The following is a 24,091-nucleotide window of genomic DNA, read 5'->3' as shown; positions in this document are numbered from 1 at the left end:
AAAAAAGGGAAAAACAAACAAAAAAAGAGAGAAATGGAACGTGTGAAGCAGGTAAGGAAGAATGGTTGTGGGAGAGAAACCAGTGAGAGCCGGTGGGATGGGCTGGAGAAGCGTTTCCCAAACAATTGTCAGCCCAGGTGGGTGGAGGGGAGGTGATAGAGCCACCCTGCTCGTGTCGCGCCCCGGACTCCCCAGCACCCCGGCTGGGCTGGGAGCAGCCAGGGGGGACGTCGGCTGCTGGTGACGGTCTGTTGGGCTTGAGAAATTTGGGAGCCCGTTCACCAGAGCATCCGTTGGAGAGCTACGTCCCTGCACGTGCTGCTCCTCGGGTCACGCCGGTTCCAAAGGAAATCAAATTAATTGCACATAACTTGTGTTTTAATCTCTGGTCTGTGGGCATCGCTGGTAGATGAGAGCAGACAACTCGGGCAGGGCTGAGCCTTCTCATCCCAACCCAGTGTGGGCAGCAGCCGCCATAACTGGGATCAAAGAGGCTTTTCCTCTACACCTCCCAAATTACAGCCCTAAGGGGCCGGGGCCGTGCTTGTTCGGGAGCTGGTGATGTTCCATGGGGCTGGGACGGGAGACGCAGGATTAAATCAGGGTCGTGTTTACACCAGGGTGATTTCTCAGCAACTATTTCCACATGTTCCAGCACCAATTTAGCTGGACTACGGGGAATATATTTTGCGTTGAACTTTCCCCGCTGTACAAGAAAGGCTGTTTGTGTGCGCAAACACCGATGGCTGCACACCTGAGCGGGGCTGCGGCTCCACAGACAGTATTTAAAGCAGATCGTGACTCTAATTCAGCAAAGTATTTAAGCCTGCACTTCCAGCCTGCGCTTAGAGCCCCGGAGCCCTTGCTGGGTCCCCAGCACACACAAAGCGCTGTGCTGAGCGGGGACCGGGGAGGGTCGTTACCTCTGAAATAATTACCGAGCGCCGGCGCCGGAGCCGTTTCGCCTGCCTGGCTGAGCGGCGCCGATCCAGCGGGGACCCATCTCGCTGGGCGGGAAGATGAATGAGAAGTTCAAGCGGCTTTTTACCATATCAAGGCTTTTCTGGTCCCTCCAAAGCCCCGTGTGCACAGGGACCGCACTGGCACAGCCCGGGGTGCATCGCATCCCCAGAGACACAACATCCCGGGTACCCGCACCCTGGGACACCCCCCAGCCCCGGCTCCGGCTGGGGTGGGTGTTCTTATTCTTTCCCATGGAAGGATCCCCAGGCGAGGGGCTGGTTTGGTTCTGATGCACTGGTTTGGTTCCAGACACACCGGTTTGGTTCCAGACACACCGGTTTGGTTCTGATGCACCGGTTTGGTTCCAGACCCCTCCAGCTGCACATCAGCACACAAAGGATTTCCTTCTTTTTTTGTTTTCTTTTTTATACAAAACCAAAAAAGCAAGAGCTTCCTCCCTCTCCTTTTCTTTCCATTTTTCCTCTTTTCAACATTATCCACAAAAGTTTACAAAACAGCTTTGACAATACAGGATCCCATCAACCCCAGCCCCCAGGGATGCCAACTGAGAGATGTGTCACCATCATCATTCCTGTTTATTTTGCCCAAGTGCCCCCTTCCCCTCCGGCCGGGCAGCGAGCGGACAACGGGGCAGCGGGGCCGGGTTTGTGGCTGATTATCCGAGTGCTCAAAAAACCAAGAAGAAACAAATAAAAGGAAACAAAACCCCCCTGTACCCCAAAGGGAAAGGCTTTCTCGTTGTTGTTTGTATTCCCAAACGAGGGACTGTCCAGCAAAGGAGGTGACACCGCTGGGGTGCCTGTTGGTGCCGGGGGACACGGGGTGATCATCCCTATGGCTCTTTGGCCGCTCGGGGCATCATCCCCCTCAGGATGGGGCCCCTCGGAGCCCCCCCAGCTGCTTTTGGGAGCCGAGCACAGATCAGACCCTCCACACCGATCCAGACCCCGCTGGGACCACCAAGAGGCCTTGCTGGCCCCGCGGCCAGCTCCGCTCCCCCCCTCCCCGCCCTGACTCGTGGCCAAGTCCAGGAAATCCTTATTTTGCTCAGTTTTGTGTGGTGGTTTGTTGGTTTTTTGGTAAAAAATAGTTTCTCCCTCTCCCCCCCACCCCCCCCAGCCGCCGCGTTCCTCAGCAGTCCATGGCGGCCGCCTGCACCTGCACGGCCAGCAGCTGCCCCCCGCGCGGCCCCGGATACACCACCCGCACGGCCGCGGCTCCGCCGGGCAGCTCCCGGCAGCCCCGGCGCTCCGTCCCGACACCGCAGCGAGCGGCGAGGACGGCGGCGAGGAGCAGGAGCCCCAGGAGCAGCAGCAGGAGGCCCTGCCCGCCCTGTGGCAGCCAGGAGCGCCGGGCGGCCTCCTTAGTCCTGGCGCTCACACAAGCCGCCTTGGCCTGCAAGTCTACGAAGGCCACGTGGAGGCAAGCCCAGTACTCCGTGTCCTGGTGCAGCCGCGTGATGTTGTACGTGTGGGTCCCCGTGGGGATCCGGGCCACGTTGGTCGTGTCCACGTTGGGGCTGAGCAATAAGCTGGACCAAGTGAGGTTGGAGGAGACGGTGTTGAGATGCGGCTTCCAGGCAAGCAGGATGTGGTAGGACTGGACGTCCACCACCACCAGCTCCAGGCTGTCCTGGCTGAGCGGGAAGGAGTGGTTGACCGTCAGGCTGACGCTCTTGGTGTCTGCCCCGAGGAGGTTGTGAGCCACGCAGGTGTACAGCCCGGCCTCCCGAGCCGAGACCCCCTGGATCTCCAGCGTCCCTTCGGGGTGCACCTTGTACCGCCCGTCTTCCGTGTAGGGGATCAGCTTCACCCCCGAAGGGGTGACCCAGTAGATCTCCGGGTCCGGCTCCGCCAGAGCTCGGCAATGCAAGGAGACGTTGTCACCATCCGCCGCCTCTAAGCGGGAGGGAAAGCTCTTGGTGGAGATGAGAGGCAGACAGCGGTCGGTCATCTCCCGGAAGGGGACATCCCGAATGTGCCTCCTCTTGAGGTCGGGGGGCTCGGCGCAGAGCGTGGACTGCGGCTCGATGAAGCGGATGCGGTTCTCCGTGCTGTTGACCCAGCGGATGACGCAGTCGCAGCGGATGGGGTTGCTGTGGATGCTGATCTCCTGCAGGTTGGGCAGCGACTCCACCGTCTGCTTATGCAAGGCACTTAGGGCGTTGTTGTTGAGCATGAGGGTTTCCAGCTGGGGAAGGTGGTGGAAGGCTTTGGGGTGGATGAAGGACAGCTTGGGGTTGTTGGTCACGTCCAGCTTGGTCAGCTCGGGGAGGTTGATCAAGGCGAACTGGTCTATGGACACCAGCTCCTCCATGTTGTTGAGCCCCAGCTCTTTGAGGTGCAGCATGTTGGTGAAGTCGCTTTGCCTGACCCTCTGCAACGGGTTTTTGTTCAGATCCAGGAACTTGAGGCCAGGGACCTGCTGCAGGGCCCGCTTGGGGACGTTCACGAGTTTGTTGTCGTAGAAAGAGAGGCTCTCCAGGCTCCGCAGCCCTTCCAGCGCATAGTCCGAGATCTCCCTCAAGTTCATCCCAGCCAAAACCAAACTCCGCAGCTTCGACAGGGGCCTGAAATTCATGTCCAAGATTGCATCCACCCTGTTGCCTCCGATCATGAGGATCTCCAGGCTGGGGAGCATCTGGAACCAGCGGCTGTCGACCGTCCTCAGCAGGTTGGAGTTGAGGTGGAGGCGCAGGAGGCTGCTGAGCCCGGAGAAGGCGCGGGGGGCGATCCTGCGGAGCTGGTTGTGGTTCAGGTAGAGCTCCTGCAGGTTGCCCAGCCCGGGGAAGCTGCCGTCGGGCAGCTCCGACAGCTGGTTCTCCTCCAGGTGCAGGCTGAGCAGCTGGGGCATGCTCTTCAGCCCCAGGTCCCAGACGTGGGAGAAGCTGTTCTGTGACAGGTCCAGCTCCGAGAGGTTTCTGAGATAGTCCAGCTCGCTCTGCTCCAGCCTGCCGATGTTGTTGCTTTGCAAGAGCAGGGTCTGGGTCCCCTCCGGCAGGTCCTGGGGTACAGCAGAGATGAACAAGTCATTGCAGTCCACGGTGGCAGCCTCCCGGTAGACCGAGCGGGGGGTGTACCAGGGCCTGATCTGGCAGACACACTGCGGGGGACACTGGACCTTCCAGGGCACGGTGGGGATGGCGGTGGCGGCCACCACGCAGAGCAGAAGGGAGCTGGTTTGCAAGCGTCGCATTTTCGGCTGGTGGGACCGGCTTCCTCCCAGGCAGGAAAGGCTCACGGGGCACATCTGGAGCGGGGGATGCGGTGACAGCCGGGTGGGGACAGCAGCCACGGGAGAAGATGCTCCATGCGAGCCCTGGGCACCGCTCAGCCCCTGCTGCCGGCCACCCCACCGAGAACACGTAGCACCCTGAGCAGGGCCGGTGCCTTCAGTCAGAGCTTCACCTTTTCTTCCTCTCCATATGGTTCATTTTTGCTCCTGTTTGCATCTTTTGAGCTCCTCGAGGTCATGCCTGAAAGAGGACAAGTTGTGTTAGAGGAGACCTCATGTGGTGAACAAGCATGTCAGAGTTTAATCTGGTTTATACCCATAACATTAATGGTTTCCTCCCAAGACAAGAGGTTTGCAGTGTCCCTAGCCCACCAGCAGCCCATGGCCCTTGGGCTCGCAGGCTTGTCCAAACCCGGAGCTGCAGATAAATTCTCCACGTGGGTGTTTTGACTCCCAGCTCTCAGGACTCCTCTGCTTTCTGCCCATTGTCCTCCCCAGCACCGAGTGCCCCCACCCAGGAGCTCCCAGCCCCATGTGCAGCCCCCTCAGGTGCCTGTCCCCACCTGGGCTTCTGGAAGAGACGTGTCCCCAAGCACAGACCCGTTTCTCCATCTCTCGCAGGGGCCCTGCAGGGAGCGCAGGCTCAGAGCTCAGTTCGCTTCGCACCAAAACAGGTCACCCCAAACCCACCTCACCGCTTCTATTTCTACACCAGCAAAGCAGCCAGCACTCCCACCTCCTCACAAACCGGGGCCTCAAGGCTTAAAGTGGCCAGTACTGGGGGAACTGGTGTCCCAGGGGGTGGTGCTGAGCAGGAGAACAAGGGTTTGGAGAAAGGGCAGGACATGGGTGAACAATGCCCCTGCGGGATGGGGCTGCGGCGCCCAGGGCTGCGACACCCTGAGCAGCCACATTCACAGCCACACCCTGGACAACCCTCCCCTTCCCTCCACGTACCCCCAGCTCCTTTCAAAGCCCTGGCCCAGGTGGGGGCAATTTCCTGTGAGCACAAACCCCTAATTTGGCTCATTAGAAGCTCCTGGGGGTGCAGAAGCCCCTTAGCCCCCTCTATGCTGGGTGCCACCCTCCCTTTGCACCTGGGGAAAAGGGGCCAGGGGTTCCTCAGTGGGGTGCTCAGGGGGGCCGGGATGACCCCCGGCAGCTCCCTGTCCCTCTGGCCGTGGGGCTCCAGACCCGGCCATCACCCCACCTTTCACTACTTGATTTGCTCCAGCTCTCCCGACCCACGCCGACACAAATCAAACCAAGCCCCAGAGCTTCCCCCTGCCTTAAAAGACTCTCACGCAGCAGGAAAAGCATTAAAAAGCAGCTGGAGTGGGGAAGAGAAAGTTTCTCTCCAAGCAGCTCTATTTTATCACACCCTTGTTCTCCTCATAAAGGGCTCCCAGCCGAAGTTTATTCCACACCGACTCACCCAAGCCTTGCTCCAGAATTGATCCCGCTCCTCCCTTCTCTCCTGCCGCGAGGGCAGCGGCTTTTAAACCATCTCCCGGAGAAACAGCATTAAAGAGCAGGAAGGCTGTATTGATTTCTGCATCCTTCTGATGGACCCTCATCTTTCTTTTTAAGTGCACATGCATTTCTACAACTATAAATCTCTCCGGCCATTAAAATATTATAGAATCTTTTCCCCTTAAAAAAATAATATGGAGGATTATTTTTTCATTTCCTTAAGGCTGTGAGGAAGAGCCCAGAAAAAGCACCTTGTTCCAAACTCCGTTTTCCAGGGAGGACTCCCCAGCGCTGCTGTTGGGCTGTTTCTCCGTGGGTTGTGTCTGTAACCGGGCTCAATCACTTTTGCCCAGCACAGGACGGGCTGCAGCTCTGCTGGCTGTGCAAAGATTTGCACACGAGATGATGCTGTAACAGTCTGGGTGTTTGTACAAGCAATAGGATCCCAGCCTGCAGAAAAATGTAGTTTTTTGCAAACTCTGGGTACTAAACTTCACATTTCATGGTTTCAAATGGCGTGGAACAAATTGAACAGGGAGGTGACAGCGGTGACACCCCGGGGACCTGCACCATGAATTCCTGCGGTTCAGCCGTGGGGCGCAGGGAGACGGGGAGGAGAGGGCAGGAGCCCTCTGCTCCTCCTGAATCCCTTACCCAACCAAGTCAGGCTCATTATTTCTTAATTAGGCACCGAAGGAGCCCACAGGATGCATGCAAACTCATTTAGTTTTTCATTGCACTGCACCAGAGATGGATGGTGGGACAGACCCCGCAGCTCCCGCAGCCACAGGTTTGCTTTTATCATTTCACAATTTGGGTTCAATAACTTCCCCCCCGTGCCCCAAAACCCCTTGTTTTCCCTCCAAACAGACTCAGGGCACAGAATAAGAAAAGCGGAGGGAGCTGGGATCTGTGCTGACAAATAGAGAGCTCAGGCTGGAGATGCGGCCGGGGCTGCGAGGCCAAGTGGTGTCTCCCAGGGAGCCCAGATCTCATCTCCTCTCCCAGCCAGGTGGATTTGCTGCCTTTGCAGGCAGGGGATGGTGCTGCCCGGGATAACGGGAGCCTCGGTAAAATCCGAGAGGGACAGAGGGACAGCAAGGAGGAGCTGGGCGGTCTGAGGGGACCAGGGGGCTCAAGAACTCTCTTTACATCCCAGCCAGGTGTGCTCAGGCATGGAGAGGGCGATACAGCAGAGAAATATGGAAGGAGAAGGAATAAGGGGGAGTGGGAGCACCAGGAGGAGATAAAGAAGCAGGACCAGAGGTGAAAAGGAGAAAGAAAGGGACAAAGGGACCATCGGAGAATGAGATCAGGGAGGGGAGGCGAGTCGGGAAGCGCAGGAGGGACGGGGTGCGCAGTGCTGGGGAGCGTGGGTGCACCAACAGCAGAAAGCCAGGGAAAGGGGAAGAAAATAGAAAAGCAGTGAGAATGAGAATTGATGAGGCACATAGAAGGGAAGAGTCTTTTCATCAGCAAGTTTGCTGGATGAAGCCGGGAGATAAATCACGCAGTGGAAGGAGCCTTGGTCTCGGTGCCTGCACCGGCTGCCTCTCTCCCTCTGTCATCTGTCTCACCGCGCGGCTGCCGGAGATAAATGGCTGCAGCTGAGCCCTGGATCTGCCGCCCGTCGCTCTCCCTCCCCGCAGCCAGGAGAGCCTCCTGCTTCCCAAAACATGCTGCTGTGCAGGATGCCATGGACACCCCTACACCCCGAGGGGACCCCAACCGCCACGGGGTCCCTCGGCTGGGACCCCGGCTCCTCTCCGCCGCAGCATCCCTCCCGCAGCGATGTCCCCAGGCACAGGTCCCAGCCCACCCCGCATCTCCCCGGGGGCAGTGAGCTCCTGCCAAGCCCTGTCTGTTCTGGGTGATGGTTTTAAGCAAGCCTGCGACATGGCCATCGCTCTCCAAGCTCCCCGTCGCCGCTGCGCTTTGGCGGCTGCTCAGCCTTCATGTCCCTGTCACCGGCCCTGCCAGCTCCCGGCAGAGGCAGATGAGAAGTGGCAGTTGGATGCTGTGGGAAAATCCTTCCTCCCCGCTGCTTCTGCTCTTTTCGGCGGTGCGGCTCCGATGTGCAGCCAGCCCTCGGGAGAAGATGTGGCAGCGAGCAGCCGGTGGCTTTGGTGGGCACAGGATCCACAGAGTCACAGAATGGGAAGCCTGGGAATTTGGGTGGAAATGGGCTGTGAGGAAGAAGAAGGACTCCTGGCACTTGGGGAGCAGATGAATTTGGCCGATGCTCTGAGTTCAACCTTCCCTGAGGTCACGTCTCCCCTGTTTAAAACTCTGTGTAAAAGCTTTCCTTTTATTTGTGATAAAACCAACAGGAATTAAATAGGATTCTGGATCAATTACTTGTAAAACTTTGAAATAGGGCACTCTGCTGTTATCCGAAACACTCCTATAGCACTTTTCTTTTCTGGAAGGAGACACTGCATTAAATCCTGCAGGGCTTTGCTGTCATGGCCACTTTTATGAGGTTGGCTCTGGGGTCTTGCTGTCTGCAGGGCTGTCACCATCCCCCCAGATGAAAACACCTTGGGACCTCCTGTTTTCAGCAGCGCTGAGCACCCACAGCATCGAAATCCAGGCTGGGGACAGAGGAGAGGGACCGCGTGGGCCAGCCCTGCCAGTGATGCCACCTGGGATCGTGACTTACTGATGGCATTTTTACTGTGGTAAAAGCCTTAGTGCAATGCAAAATGAATCTTTCCCTCCCAGTGCAGGCACTTTGTGGATCCATGGACCTTGTGCGCTGCCCTGGGTCCCCATCACCGCCTGGACCCCTACGGAGCTCAGGATTGGGCCCGCCTGAGTCTAGATCTAAAAGCACAGTTACAATACAGCAAATACATCCCGAGGGATCATTAAATCCCATGCATTCTGGATTAGCCACTTATACAACTGTGATACTAATGGTATCTATGAGATAGCTGTTAATCTTGAATAAATGTTTTTAATGATGCACTGTTAAACATACAATAACTGACGTATTAAACCTCAGTTAAGCCACGGAGGTCAAGCCATTATCTGGGGCTAAGGCTGCCAGGGATGATGTGGAGATGGAGCTCTGGATATTGGGAAAAGGAAATATCTCCTTCTGGGGCTTTAATTTGCTTCTGTTTCTGATGGAAAACTCCTTCACGCAAAGACACATACAGGGGAACCCCAGCACTGTGGGTCAGGGTTTCTGGGCTCAGTCCCCATCTCAGACCAGTGTTGGGACTGGGAAAACCAGTCACACAAACCCAGCACGCGAGGCAACGGCAAAGCGAGGGCTTGGAATCTCTGGAAGCCAAATCCATCCCCTCCCGATGATAAAAGGAGGCTGGGATGTCTCAGCAGAGCAGCCGGGCAGCTCATATCTCCAAGCAAGCGGCTCCGAAGCCCTGGGGTGGAAAAGCAGCTGCTCCCCTCGGAGCAAAGATCCCCAGGCAAACCTTGGCAGGGAGTTCACCGCCGCATCAGAAAACAAACATATAAATAAAGAAAAGACACCGAATCTCCCCCCGCACCCCCCGTAACGTGGCAACCGCTCCCCCCGCGTCCCCAGCAGCCTCGCTCATCTGTATTCTCCATCACGGCCCCGCCATCCGCCGGGTGAGCACCATGGCAACACCCTGGGCTTTAAACACAGGAGTTTGTGCTGCCACCGCAAACAGCATTAGGCAATTTAATTAAGCAGCTGGCAAAAGGAAAAACTTTGTCTGTTTGAGGCGTTTTATTAAATTCCAGCGTATTATGCAGCTCTGCGTCTTCGCTGGCTGGTTCGAGGGATGGGAGGATGCTCCCGCCCCAGCTTTTCTGCAGCTTCACCCCAGATAAAGCAAACAAACCAACCCAGGGTGTGTGGGGCAATGAGGAACCCCCTGCATCCCACCTGTGTGTCCTCTGCACCCATGCCCAGGGTGCAATCTGTGGTCGTTATCTCCCAAAAAGCATTTATCGCGACAGTGAACAGACCGCTCCAAAACCAGCAGCACCGGGCTGCGGCTCTGCCGGCTTTTCTGGCGGTTTCTCTCCTCGGTTAAGCCTCGTTTTGTGCAGAGAGACCCAGGAATTTTGTCTGCGGGCCTTCTCCCGCATCTCTCCCAGCAGGGAGGGCGATAGCTTTATTTCTGCTTGTCTAGGAGGAAGACAGGAGATAAAAAGCTGCCGGGAGCGTGCAAAGCAAACGGCGCGGCTGCCTGCACTCGCTATCGCACCGATCCGTCAGGAGCCGGCGGGCAGGAGCGCTGCCCGCTTCTTATCTGGATGCTTCTCTCCCTCCACTCGGGGTGGTTTTTAATGAGGAGGGCTGGGAAATAAGCCTGCTGTTGTTCTGCTTTTGCTTTCGGGCTCTGGAAAGGTTGCGGTGGCTGCACTTGCCTCCAAAACGCTCGCACAGGTCCCTGTGGCTTCCCGGGGCTGCTGCTGGCAGCTGCGGGCACAGTGTCCTGCCTGGAGCACGGAGGATCTGGCCCTGCTCTGCCACAACTGCCCACATCGCAGAGCTGCTTTTGGTCCCGCACTCATTGCCTGGGGATAAACACGGTCCCATCCCACCAGGACACCAAGGGACCGGGTGCCTCGGTGGCCGGGGATGCTCAGGGGGCAGCTGATGTGCCCGGGCTGGGGATTCCTGCAGAGCAGCTCTTCCAAAACATGGCTCAGCAGCGTCCAGGCTTCTTGAAGGGTTTATTCCTCTTGGAGATCATCACAAGGGCCCTTCCCTGCCCTCCATCTCCCTCCTCCTCTTTGCTTGCAAAAGTTGAGGCCATGAGACTGTGGAGGGGAGGATGCTGAGATGGCACCGTCTCTCCCCATGGCACCCAGAACCATGGACAGGCTCATTAGTGAGGCCAGGAGTTAAACCCACCTGTGATGTCAGGAATTAAACTCATCTGCAATGTCCTGCCTGCTCGGGAAGGCATCTTTTGAGCTGCCAAGCCAGTGGCACGAGCTCTGGAGGAAGCAGGTTTCCTCCCCAGGATGCTCATGCGTGCTCACGTCCATGGGAAGCCTCAGATCCATTAACTTTTTGGCTGGGCAGCCTTGGGGCCGTCTCATTTCATTGCTGAGAATCACAGGGCTGGTCTCCAGACTGAAGGGTTAACTGGTGCATTTATAAATATCTTGCAAAAATAAACTAGAAAAGCTGGCTGATCTCTGCTCCAGGTTGCCTGGAGAAATTAGAGGCTGGGAAGATGAAGTCCTGGCCTCAGCTCGTAGCTGAGTTGTGCTTTACTCTGTAAAATCTGCCTTGTTTAACAGAACCCATGCTGCAGCTCACTGCAGCTCGCTGCATGTTTGGAAGCATCTCTGACACCTGGCAGCACCCCCGGGCTGCAGCAGGAGCTGAACTCCATACTGGACTCTGTGCCCTCAGATTCCCCCTCCCCAGCGCCATTGTGACCCCCTTTCAAATGCCAAAGTCCAATTTCCAATCGGTAGGGACCTGTTTCCTTCCCCTGCAACCACCTCTTTACAAGCTGAAGTGCTCTGGTGCATTTTGCTAGCCATACAGGGCCCGTTTCCCAGCTCTGGCCATCGCCGGTCCCTGCCAGACCCTTCCCGGCCGGGGAGAAGCGGCTGCCAGCGCTGCTCACACTGCAGGTCTGGCCCTGGCTCTGCTCTCTGCTTTATTTATCCCCTAACAATCCCCCATCTGCCATTTGCCCTCTCCGCCTGTCGCTGCACTGTGTCACTGCTTCCAGAGCCATCTCCAGGATCTTCTTCCTGAGTGGCAAGAGCTAATTTAGAGCCCTTCAGCCCGGAAAAGCCACCGCGGAGCCTCTGAGAGCCTGGCGCAGGGTTTCAAATGGCATCTGCCTCCTTCATCACACAGAACCTTTAGAAAATACGGTGTGTGACCAACAAAGCTCCCAGTCCCTGCAAGTGGGGAGCTGGTGGACTGCGTGCCCCAAGCCCAGCACCTGCGGAGGTCCCAGGATGCTCCGAGCATCCCGAGCCCATTCGAAACCCTCCTCCTTCCCTTCCGCAGTGACCCCAGCTCGCAGGCATCGCGTCCTTGCTCCAGGTTCTTCCTGGCAAGCTCAGCCCCATCCTGCCTGGTCAGAGGCAGAAAGCGCGGCTGCCCTCCCCGCACAGCGAGCAGTGCCGCAGGCACAGCCTGTCCCCGGCACCGCGGTCGAGAGACAAACAGCCCCAACCCGGTAATGAGCTCCCCCAGTTCCTCCTCCCCGCCGTGCTCTGTTAAATAATTCAGGCAAGCTCCTGAACTGCCTGGAAAACACCTCCAGGTCTTTCCTAATGAGCTCACTACGGACCTGCGGTCCACGGCTGGGGGAGCAGGGAGAGCCAGTCCTTCCAGCAGCACACAGCACAGGCCACCGGCGTGTCCCCAAACGCGGTGGCACGGCTGGCTGGTCCCCCAGTCCCCGAACCATATACATACAGCACAATGAGCGCCTTGCAGCAGCAGGGAGGTTGCTGGGCTGTGTCCTGGCTGGTGCAGAGCAGCCCAGGAGCTGCATCGCTGCACGCAGCGGTGCCACCAAGCACAAGCGGCAGATCCAAATGAGGCAGAAATGGTCAACGCAATAGAGAACAAAACCTGGTGCAAAGTCCCCCAGAGGGGGATGGACCCTGCTTGCTGGTGCTTTCAAAGCCAAATCCTTTTCTGGTTCTCGGTGGCAGGCTCTGGTGACAGACACTGCTGTGATGTGACCTCCCGGGGGCCTTGGGAGCACCAGGGACAGGAGGAGGAGGAAGGGGGAGCAGGGGTGGTGATGGGGACACAGGCCAACATGTGCATCCTCCTTGAGGGGAGAGTGTCCAGGAGGGGGATTTGGTGTCCCTGAGGCTGGCTACAAATCCAGGGTTCGGTGTTTGCTTGGTAAGAGAGCCTGCTGCCTGCCAATGGCTTTTTGTGCTGCTGCTTTGGGGCTATGGGAGGGACAGAGGGTGACAACGCACATGGGGAACATGGTGGGGGAAAGAGGGGGCCAGAGAGACCCTCCGTGGGCTATGGAACCGCTCTGGGCTGTTCTCACTGCCCACATTCCAGCCCAACCTCCATCTCAAGGGGAATTTCCCAGAGCTGCCAAGCTCCTCTGCCCTCCAGGATTGTCCGGAGGGGCTCCAGAGACAAAATTCATCCCTGAAGGCAGGAAATCAGCGGAGCCCCCACTCTGGAGGCAGCAGCCCCAACCCCGCTCTGGCGGAGCGTTCTGCCTCCTTTGCTCTTGTCCTGGTTTTGGCAGGACCTCAAGGGTGGGTGCACCCACGGGTGACACCCCGGCTTGTCCCACTGGTGGGTTCTGGGAGGACGGGGGTGTCTGTGAGCTGAGCACGAGCCCCCCGCCCGCCACAAGCCAGAAACTGAGCGAGACCAGCGCGGGTTGCCGGGAGAGCCCTGGCCTTGAAAGCGGAGCGAACGCAAGTCCCAGACGGCCCCGCCAATTCCAGCTAATAAAAAGGATATTTCACACATCAGGCACTTCGCAGACACATTAATGAGAGCAAACAAAGGCTCCGCCGTGCCGATTAGAGGACGCAGGGCAGGAACCGCTGGTGGCAGCCAGCCCAGACCGGGACTTGCCATCCCGCTCCTTGGGGACACCCGGGAGCATCTTGGGGACAGCACCAGTGCAAGGCAAGGCAAAGGGGTGAAGGGGGAGCCTAAATCGCCACCCCCGCTCCCGCCATGGATTTGAAGGGGGGCTGGCAGGCAGCAGAGCTGTGGGGGTGCTCGCTGCCGTCCCAGCGATAGAGCAGCATCAGGAAAGGGTGCTGAGCACCCCGAGGGGCTGCATCTACTTGGAACACAGGGCTTAGCGCCATGAAATCCGGTGCCAGCTCTTGCCGAGCTGCTACAACCATAAACTGGACTATGATTCGGGATCCTTCAGTTTCTTCAATGCCAGTGACATTAGGAGCTTCAAACAAGGCAAATTCCACATTAAAACTTGGTTTCTGGTTCCCGTGTGGACTACCCAGGCAGGGAAGCGTCACTAGGAGAGTTAAGTCGCCCCCCCATTTCCCTTTCCTGAAGGAGAGATTTCATGCCATGCTGAATAAATAAAATAATGTGATATTACAAAAGACTGCAGCACAGTATATTAGATACCCCAGCACGGTTGCAGGGCGTCTGTCAGCACCAATCGCGCTGACTGATGACTTATCAAGAATGGACCTGACATTTCCAAATGAGCTGGTTTGATAGAGTTGTCATTCAACAAGGAATAAAAAAATAAAACAACAATAAGAATAAAAAACCCTGATAGGAATGGGAAGAGCAATGGAAAGCGTTTCTCGCCCCTGTCGCTCCCGTGTAAGGGCTCCCAGCTCGGCAGCGGGACAGTTTGCCGTGCGGCATCGGAGGGACGTGCGCAGGGGCTGCGCTGCAGCTCCAGCCCCAGCTCCCCCGCCAGCCCCAGCCCGCAGCCAGGGAGCAGGGGCACCACGTACTGGGGCAAACTTCACCAAACTCGGCTGGTTTTGCTCATCCGACCCCGCCGGGCATCACGCAACTTCCAGCCAGGGCTACACCAGAGACTAACTTGGTATTCAAGACCCAGCAACCACCTTCTTCCATCTAAATTAAGTATTAAAGTGAAAGGCAATTCAGTGAGGCCACGAATTCATTAGGAAACGTAGCTAGATCCAAAAGGTGCTGCAGCTGATAACGTGCCGGGGAGGTGGGGATGGGGGTGCAGATAGAGACGTACAAGCAGCAGTGAGTTAAAATCAGAAAGGGGAAAAAAAATCAGTGCATTATTTTAGATGAAGATTAAATGACGGTCCCTGCTTCAAAGGGCAAGTGGGAGAGGCTAACAGGCTGTGACAAACCAGAATGCATGGACACAGGCAGCCAATTCCCTTAAATAAAACTTTTATTGGCCATGATATCTGGAAACAAGCAGCTCTCAATAGGGATTAATGGTTTTCCCCAGCGTCCCCCAGCGCATCCCCGGGACGGCCCCGCTGCAGCCGGGGATGCCGGGGGGCCGGGGGGCCGGGGAGAGGAGGAGCGGGAGGGAATCACTTAGCCTTCATTAGGCCAAATTAAAATCAGAAGTGAGATGACAATTACAATTTGTGACCGGCTAATTGTTCGCCTCAGAAACTGATCGTTGCGCAGATTGGGGAAATTAATTGTTTGCAGTCCCAGGTGGGTTGGCTTTGAACCCTGTCGAGGAAGCGGAGCTGCTGCCAGGGATGGGAGCTGGTGTGGCTGGGGGTCTCCAGCCAGGCTGCAGGGTCCTGGGGGGCTGGCAGATCCCAGAGCCCCTCGCTGCCCCCAGCTGCAGCTCCTGGAGCAGAGCAGAGCACCCGGGGGGTGGTCATCCTTGCGGGAAGGACCTGAGCTGGAAGGGGTGGCCGTGCTGGGACCCACTGCCTCTGCAACAGGAGCACCTGCTGTCCTTGTCCTGCATGGTGGCATCTGCCTGCAAAATGCCCCCCTGCCTGCAAACTCCCCCCCTGCCTGCAAACCCTCCCTGCCTGCAAACCCCCCCTTGCCTGCAAATCGCCCCCGCCTGCAACCCCCCCGCCTGCAAACCCCTCCCTGCCTTCCCGTGAGTCCTGCAGTCACCACTGCTTTGTCATCCATCTGGTGCTGAGCATGGTGTGCCAAGCCCAGCTCCCATCCATCAAGCCTACCCCTTTAGAGCATCCTTGATTTTTTTTTTACCCCCAGGGTGCTGGGGAAAGGGTGTTGTGAATGCTCGTGTATAATTATAGCTCCTCATGGGGCTGCCAGAGAGGGGGAAGGTGCCAGATTTCAGCGGAAGCGGAGACCTCCAGCTCTGCCTTCGCTCCGGCTCTCCCACCCGCCAGGATTCTGGCAGGATCTCCCGCCACGATGCTCACCGGGGGCTGCAGAGCCGGGCTCACATCAGCCCGTGTCCCCAGGGATGCAGAGGGGACTTTTCCCCACCTCCCCATGCTGCTAATTAGCTGTGAGGTTCACGCATATCCCTCTGGTAGCAGGGGCTGTCTCAGCCTGACTTTTCCCTGTGTCCCCAGCTCTCCTGCACTCAGCCCCGCATCTCCGCAAGCCCATCACGACCTGCAACACAAGTCTAAAGCATCTCCCACAGGCTGCAGCTCCTCTCCGCGCACAGATGCTCTGTGCTGGGTCCCCAAGAGCCAGGGGGGTCGTTTCCTTTCCCCCACGCAGATTTGAGACACAAAGGGCTCCGGCATCTCCCGCAGCCCGGGGGAGGCTGTCGGCGCCGAGCGCGGAGCGTGGCGGCTGCCAGGGGCTGACAGCAGCCGGGCAGCGCGATGTGATAACTCCTCCGGCTGTACACGCCTGTTGAGCTGCGACAACATGACAGCAATAGCAGCTCATAATCCGCACAAGTGTGTGTTTGTGCCTTGCAGCAGAGTGTGTGCCGGAGAGACAGGTGCACGCCAGGAAATTATGATATATATTTCCGTGACTTAACGTTTACCTCTGTTGTACAGCGCGGATACAGGGAAAGACCCCACAGATCGTTACAGTGGGAGGAAATGCTGCCAGCCTGCGGGGAAAAGAGGCTCCTTGTTAACCATTTGGGACAAGATTTTCAAAGGGCTCATCCCCCGTGTGCCCGTCTAAACGATGCAGACAGCTCTGAAGCTCTGGACACTGAGTCCTTTTGAAAAATCAAGCCCATACTGCATCAGAGCCAGGAGTGAAGAGGGATGCTCGTATCTCTTCCATTTATTTCTCCAGCCCTCTAATCAAACAAACAAGTAGCATGCCCAGAGCTGCAGCGGGCAGGCAGAGGCTGTTTGAACCTTCCTCTCCAGAGATGTTAAAGCCCAGAGGGAAGTGTCCATCCCTGTGTTGCTCCTGCCTGCTCGGACACCCCAGGGTCCCCATCCCACCCAGTACATGTGCATCTCTGGCTCTAAAACCCTCAGATCGATGGATGGACAAACCGCTGTCCTGGCAGCAGGAGCTGCATCAGCCCCTGACCTTCCCCAGCAGATCAGCATGAAAACAGGAGCGATCAATGGACACCCCTCGGCACAGCGCGGGGGCTGGGGGGATCATTAAGCCTGGCTCATTTGCAGAGCAGCCCCCTCCAGCCTTCCCCTTCCTCTACCCCAAGGACAAGGGCAGCATCCTTGCAGAAGAGACGCTCCGGGCAATGTCAAAGGCCCTTGAGCTCTGCTGCCCACATGGCACTCTGCAAAAAAAAGAAGCAAATCCGAGCTACAGGCTTCAACAGGGACAGAGGCCGGGGGGTCACGTGGGGAGGGCACATCCATGTCCTTCAGCTGGGCCAAAATCCCACGTATTGATGGGTATCGACCCCCAGGGAGGCAGCGGGAACACAGACGGCACCCCAGGGCGCTGCATGGGGCGCTGGATGGGGCGCAGATCCAGGGGCTGCCCAGCCGTGCTGGTCCTGTCCCAGTTCAGAGCCCAGGAATGGCCAGGGGCTGCGCCAGGAGAGGGCAAGAAGGCTCCCCAAATCTCTGAAAAGTCCCCCAGACATTTGTAAAGCCGGGTCTGGCCAAGCCCAGGTCTGAGCCCAAGGGAGCCGGGCAGCCCTGCCCTGGGCACCGCTCCAGCCTTCAGACTGCTCAGGGGTGTTCACCAGCAGCTAAGAAGTATCTAATCCACTCGAATAAATCTGGGCGAGGTATTAACTTTTGGTATTAAACATGGATTTTAAAAGGAGTGCATTGATTTTCTCTCTGTGCTGAATTTCACGGAGGAAAAGCTCCAATGTCCTACCAGCACAGCTGGAAATACGGCACTGAGGTCACATCCCAGACCCCATCGGACCCTGCACGGCGGGCGGCTGCTCCTATGGGCTGAGGGCAGACGAGGCAACCTCCGGCAGCCAAAAGAGCCGTAGATTAGTGCAAATGCCAATAAGTCATTAGGAACCATAAGAAAAATGTACGGTTGCCATAGCAACTGCCAGGCACAGCTTGGGGGCTGCTTCCCCCATCCTCGGGCACGGAGCAGCTCGGTGGGGATGGAGACAAACCCCTGTGCCCCGAGAAGCCACAGTGGGCAGGAAGGGCTCGGCAAGACAGGGGCAGCTTCACCGGCATCACCCTTGTGCGGTTTGGGGGTGCTGAGCCCCTCCTCGGGTGGCAGAGGGGCTTTGCCACCAGCAGAATGGCAATGGGATGGGGACCGCTTGGTCCATGGCAAACCATGGAACTGACTCTGCCATTGTGAGCCAAGGGGGTGGCACATCCCCCCAGCACCTGAACACCGGGAAGGAACCAACACCCACCCCTCAAACCGTCCCATTTCCTGCACCGGGGTCCATAGGCCCCCCCTCAGACCTTTGGGCACCCCACGGCTGGTGAAGGTTCCTCCCCAGACCCAGGGGGCTGGGATAACCCTTCACGGGTGAGGAATTGTGCTTATTCTTGGCAAAATCCACTTGCAGTTTATTTGAAATTAAACAGCCTAGCTGACGGCTGGGAGCCTGGGGGCAGAGGAGGGGCCAAGGGAACTGCAAGCAGAAAGGGAATTAGCCCATAGGAGCAAGGCTGTGAGGAGCCCGGGCGGCCAAGCCGCTGGCATTACTGAGTCTGGAGGATGCTGGGCTGGAGCTGGAGGCTTTGAGCCAAAATGTGACCCCAAACTCCCACATATCCAGGAGGGGCTGCAGGAAGAAAGAGCCTAAAGGACCCCAAGTGCACCCCAGCTGCTCTTCCCAGGTGAAAACCGCGTGGGCAGGATGCTGCTGTCCCCCCAGCCCCGCTCTGCACCCTTAAAACCAGAAAGCGAAGCAGGGCTGGGTGCGAGCGCCCCGCTCCCGCGCCGCAGAGCTGCGGCAGCCCCGCGCTGCCGGCAGAGATCCCGGCGCGGTAAGTGATGCCTTCCAGACGTAAACAGCCCCGTTCATTTAGCTTCCCTCAAAACCCGAGCGAAATGGAAAATGCATGCGGACGCCAAGCCGGGGAGGGACACGGTGGCCAAGGACAAGGGGTCTGTTTGCAGATCCCAGGAGGGTTTAATCAACAAAATATTAAAAAAAAACAACATCAAGCTATCTGGAGGGTGTCACTGGAATCTCTTTTGTCTTATTTAACAGCAGCTTCAAGAAAAGGAAAGAACAACAGGCGATTTCAGCGCGGAGCGGGACTCGGGCGCAGGTGACAGACGGGTGTCAGGGCAGCCCCAAACCCTGCAGCACCGCGATGGAGCTGAGCCCGGCACTGCTCCTCGGTCCCCCAAAAACACCCAGTGAAGGGATGGGGATGGGTCCTGCTGCACATCAGGAACCACAGGACTCACCGGCTGCCCAGCACCGCACAGCCCATCGTGAGCATCGCGCGCCCGGCTCCATCGCTGCCTTCCACACACAGCACGGAGGGGCTCCGAAAAGTGACTCAGGAAGAGGATTCAGCAGAATTTTCCATGGGAATTAAAAGCCTTTTGCTGAAAAGCGCAGCTTCTGACCCACCGCGGCAATTTGCGAGCGGGACGGAGCGCCGCGGACCCTCTTCGGGCCAACGTGTCAAAAGGGCAAATGGGATTTTCAAGTCAAGCGGGCGGTTTTGATTGCGTGTCGCCAAACAGCAGTTTGAGCGACCAAATCATTGAATTAAATTTAATAATCATACTATGAACGGGCGGCAGACACCCAGCTGAAACGCCTATTCCAGCACAAAATGAATTGGTTCATTTTTTAACGTTCCACAAATGGGAAAAATCTTTTTTGCTTTTCAAGTGACCAGATACTTCTATTTTTTCTCATTTTCTTTGTTTTTATTGTCTTTCCCCTCTATATTTGCAGGCTGTTGATCTCCCGCTGCCGGGACGGGAGACAGAGCAAGAAGAGCTTCCCTGGGCTTTGGGGCAAAGGCATTTTCTTCCCCAAACGGAGAGCTCTGGAGTCAGTGCATCTCTGCCTTTGGGGAAGGCTGGTTAAAATGCAAAACCCCTTTATGCTGATTACTAATTCCTCACTGATGAAGGCTTTTACATTCAAAGCAAGCGTTATTAAGCCTCACAGAAGCACAGCGGCCTGTCTTCATGCAAAACAATTTTCTCAGCTCGAACCTGAAAACAGCCTCGACTGGGCTTTGGTCAACAGGAAGGACAGAGCCGGTCACGCTCCCACCTCACACCCCAGATTTAATCTCGGAGTGATGTTTTTATGACTGGTTATAAATGCCACAAAATACAGCTTTATAATAGCACCTGGGATAGGCTTTTAAAGGCGATGGGCAGCTCTGGAGCTTGGATAGGGTCAGGAGATACCAGAGCGCTGATAAGCTGCTGGAGGGGGACGCTGGCATTAATGCCGAGTAGAGTTGGTGAATAATTTATCACAAGTAATTTATTGACTAAGTTTTTCTCTTTTCGCTGTCTGGGTGAAAAGCCCCCCAGTGCTGAGAGCCAGCGCAAGACTTAGGCTCCACTTAAGTCCCAATTAAGCCCTTTGTGAATTGTCTGGGAACGGATCCCAATTTTCCCATATTTATTTGTTATTCAGAATTACACACCAAACAGAGCCGACACATAATTCCTGCTCTGCAGCGTGTTTGCAAACAGTTCCCGGGGAGCACCCGCTGCGAGGGCTCCAGCGTTCCCAGGGGGTTACGCAGCCCCCATCCCTCCCGGACACGGATGGTGGAATGTGTGGGAGACCATTTCCCAAACCGAGCAGCCCAAGCGCTCAGCACCACCGGGGTACAGGTTGGGGAAGGCGAGGGGCGCTGGGGCTGCCGCCCCCCTGCTCTGAGATGCAAGCAAAGCAATTTTCTCCGCCATTTATTGCCTTCCTAAAACCCACCCATCGGAACAGCCTTTTACAAAACCCGCTATAAATATATTTATCACAAAATGCCCTCTGCCATCAACAGCCACTCACCCTGCACATATATCTTCCCGCCTATGAGCTGACTGATGCCCCAGAACGGTGTCGGGCATTTCGGTAGCTGCTCCGGTCCAGCGCGGGAGGGATGCTGGACCAGCACGTGGGGACCAGGGTGGCCAGGGCAGGAGGATAAGAGGGGACACTGGGCTCCACCAGGACCTCACAACTTAGGAACATCAGCAACCAAGCCCTAAACTCAACCCCAAAGTGCCGGTGTGGAGCCTTATCTCCCGCTTAAGGAGAAGTTTGAAACTCATGTAATTTTCGCGCCTCTCCTGGTGCGCTCCCGGCACGCAGCAGGCAGCTCTCCGCGCTCCGCAGCAGCTGCAATCCTGCTTCTCGTGGCTTTTCCCGGCCAGGGCTGGGCAGAGCTGCAGCTCTCAGCGCAGAGCACAGGGGAGAGGGCATTTCCCCCGAGAACAACAGCTCTGTTTCCAGGAGAAGAACAAAAGTCATGGGTACCTCCCACACACACTGAGCAGGGGAAGAGCTACCAGGGGGACCTCACACCTCACTTTCAGTGGAGGGCAGCGAAACAGCCCCTTGGTGTGTCCCCTGGTCAAAAGGATGCGGGAGCAAGAACGGAGGGTGGTAGTGAGCTTCTGTGTGCAAGAAGGGGATCCCATGGGCCCTGGACTGGCATCTCTGCTCTGTAGGAAATCAGCCACGTGCCAACAGGAACGCTACCCCATGGGGAGCTTTTAGAACAGAAAGGAAGAGGTATTAGGGACCAAGGTCTGTCCTGAAGGTGATTTAGGAAATACATCATCTGCTGGGAATAAAGGAAGGAGAGAGCCCTGTGTTTGGGCTTCCCAGCACTTGGAGAGGTGCTGGTAGCACAATGAAGTTCCAGCTTCTCAGGTGCACACCTGGAACGAGCTCTGGACCTCTCTGGCATCCTCCATCCCTGTCCTAGCTGGGAAATTGAGGATCAGGTCCCTGCTTGCAGCGATCAGCTCCAGCAGGAGTGGGGACGAGCCCTGCGCTGCTGCGAGCCCGCTCAGCTCTGAGGAGCCGAAGGAGCCACGTCTGGTTCCAACAGCCAAAGCTCCGATCGGCGTCGGGAACCGGAGCCTCCGCGGCACCTCCTTTGAAGCAACGAGCAGAGCGGCTGCCCCGGCTCCCCGGGGAGGCAATTATACAGCTTCATATAGAGTGTTGTAGGGAAAGTGATTTCCCGGCGCCTCGGCGAGGTGGGGAGGGTCTGGGTGGGGGTCCTGCCTGCTCACCCAGCCCCTGCGGCACAGGGCTTTGCAGGCTCTGCGGTCCCACCCAGAGCAATGGGCTTAAAATGGCTGAGGAGCACCTTCTGACCCCCCAGCCTTGTCAGATCACGGCTGGAGGAACCAGCTCCTCATGCCCAGAGGCGATGGCAGCACCTACCTGCAACTTCCAGCAAAAACCTCCCTAGAAACACCCTCCAAGGACCCTTTTCCCACCCCCTCCACCCCCCCAGGATCCCACAGCCGGGCTGGGACAAGCCCTGGGGGGCAAAGAGCTTCACCCCCTCCCCACTGATTGCTGACAGCCCTCAAATCCCTTTTTTTCAGGCTCTGGCAGGAGGCAAGAGGCAGTGGGGAGGGCCTGGAGCCTGTCTGAGCATGGGGGAGAGGTGACAACAGCCCGTGTCCCAGCCCCACACGGAGCCATGGGGTCCCTCCCAGCCCCCTGCACCCTTCCCAGACCGGGTGCAAGGGTCCCTGCAGCAGATCCCGTGCACTCAGCCCCCCGGGACCCCCGGTCCCCACCTGTCCCCAGGCTGGCAGGGCACAGCCACACACCCCACGGCTGCGGGGGGACACGGCTGCTTTGCACAGAGACTGCAGGTGGGTGCGCGTCTCCTGCGTCGAGGATGTTCCTGCACGGAGGAGCAGGGTTAGGAAGGGTTCAGGTAAACACAGAACCGGCACAGAAATCATTAAAATGACACGGTGGGTTTGCTCTGCCATCACCTTTCGCCCGCACCCCCGGGCTGTCTGTTCTGTCCTTTGTGGGCGCTGAGCCCGGCACCGGCAGGCAAAGGTGGATGTGAAGGAGGGAGGGAGAGCAAAGGATGAGGCTGTTTTATCTGGCACGGCCTCTTTCCTACGCTTCACTCCTTCAGCGTTTTCCTCGCGGCTCAGGTCCGGAGGGGTTAATGCACGGGCAGCTCTATCCTGGCTGGATCGCATCCCTGTGCCAGCCTGGGTTCAGCCTCAGCAGCACCATCCCAGCGCATCACCGCAGGGTTCACCGCGGTTACCCCACCTTCCCATCGGGGCCTGGCTGAGGATCGACTCGATCCCAGAGCCATTCCCAGGACCGGGAACCCAGCTCCCACCATCAGCACCCAGGGAAACCTCCTTTCCCTCGCCCGCCTCACGCAGCCCTTGCCCCCTCCTGGACCGCGCACCCGCAAAGCACCGATGCTGCGTGCATTTCCTATTTTCACCTGCTTTTCTTCCTTTTATTTCCAAATACATCATTTATCCTCCCTGCCAGAGATCAGCAAAAGCAAAACTCTAGAAGGAAAGGGAAAAACAAACAAACAAACTGCCAAGTGGCCAGCTCTGCTTCAGAGCCCCCAGGCACAGGACCCCCCTGAAAATCACAACCGACCAGCAATACAGTTATCGGAGCTGGAGCCCAACTTACCCTTGGACTCTCCTCCCGTCTCGCGGCGTCGCTGTCATCTCCTACCCGCTCCGTGCCACAGCTGCCCGCACATCTGGCTGGGGCAGAGTCTCCGCCCGCAGACAAAGGGCCGGCTGGCCTCGGACCTGCCAAAGCTGGGGGGTCCGTCCTTGTCCCTTCAGGGGTGGGGGGACAGGGACAGCAGGCCACCCCCTGCCAGGCTGCCCCCACGTTCACCCTCAGCGCCCGGTCTGGAGGCAGGAGGGAGAGACCTTCATCCTCCTCTCGCCGCCGCACACTCGCCGCTCCCTGCTGCCTGCAAACGCTCCCCCCTTCTCCTCCTCCTCCTCTCTCCTCCCCTCCCTCTCTCCATCCTCCTCCTCCTCGCTCCCGTCTTGTCGCCAGGACGTGCCACCCACCTGAATCATCTCTTGCCGGCTGCAGGCTTAACTCCTGCAGCTCTAGCGAGCGCCCCAGGGGCAGCCCCGACACCCCCAGCCCCTTGGGACGACAGAAACATCTCCTGCAGAGGCTGAGCCGGCTGCTCGCACCCTCGGCATCCGCAGCGCATCCCGCTGCCGCCGCAGCTGAGCCCGCTGCAGCACCGGGGTCCCCTCCCCGGGGGGACACCGGGGTCACCCAGCCCAGGGGGGGTTGTTGTGTGGCCCCACATTAGGAGGGAAGGAGGTGACTTGATGGGTTGTGGCCCAAGTCCTTTCCTGCTCACCAGCACCCAAAGGGCTTTATTTGCCTTTTGGAGTGATCTGGCTGCATGTGGCCCTGGGAGCCCCGTGCACCCACCCCACCCCGGGTGACAATGCAGATGTCCCATGGGGTTCTGCAGCACCTTCCCCTGCCGCTCGGGGGGTGGCGGCTGCGTCCCCAGGCAGGATGCACTGCTGGTGGCTCACTTCCTCTGGAAGGGGATGCTCAGAGACTCTTAACCTTGAAAAACACCAGGGAAAAGCTGCTTTCTGCTTTGCTGTGTC

At 57.7% G+C, this 24,091-nt stretch overlaps 1 protein-coding gene across 5 annotated transcripts; it reads right to left on the bottom strand.

Moving 5' to 3' along the window:
* Positions 1 to 1,363: 1,363 nt before the first annotated feature.
* Positions 1,364 to 23,459, bottom strand: LRRN2 (leucine rich repeat neuronal 2). 5 transcript variants are annotated; one of them, XM_065038943.1, is made up of 4 exons: positions 23,124 to 23,459; positions 5,943 to 6,141; positions 4,782 to 4,844; positions 1,364 to 4,459 (listed from the first exon to the last, which is right to left on the bottom strand). In XM_065038943.1, exon 4 carries the CDS (start codon positions 4,231 to 4,233, stop codon positions 2,116 to 2,118), a length of 2,118 nt encoding a protein of 705 aa, XP_064895015.1. In that variant the 5' UTR covers positions 4,234 to 4,459; positions 4,782 to 4,844; positions 5,943 to 6,141; positions 23,124 to 23,459; the 3' UTR covers positions 1,364 to 2,115. The 5 variants fall into 5 exon arrangements, with proteins under 5 accessions (XP_064895015.1, XP_021153937.2, XP_064895017.1 ...); XM_021298262.2 differs by lacking the exon at positions 5,943 to 6,141; XM_065038945.1 differs by lacking the exons at positions 5,943 to 6,141; positions 23,124 to 23,459 and adding an exon at positions 5,654 to 5,793.
* Between the last annotated feature and the right edge of the window lie 632 nt (positions 23,460 to 24,091).

This window comes from Columba livia, chromosome 22, assembly GCF_036013475.1.
Source record: "Columba livia isolate bColLiv1 breed racing homer chromosome 22, bColLiv1.pat.W.v2, whole genome shotgun sequence".
Lineage (NCBI taxonomy): Eukaryota > Metazoa > Chordata > Aves > Columbiformes > Columbidae > Columba > Columba livia.
The sequence above is the reverse complement of the archived record's forward strand: the minus strand, read 5'-3'. Positions and strand labels throughout refer to the sequence as shown.

Excerpts from the sequence above, each read along its gene's own strand:
- LRRN2 (XM_065038943.1), bottom strand. The coding sequence starts at position 4,233 with ATGTGCCCCGTGAGCCTTTCCTGCCTGGGAGGAAGCCGGTCCCACCAG.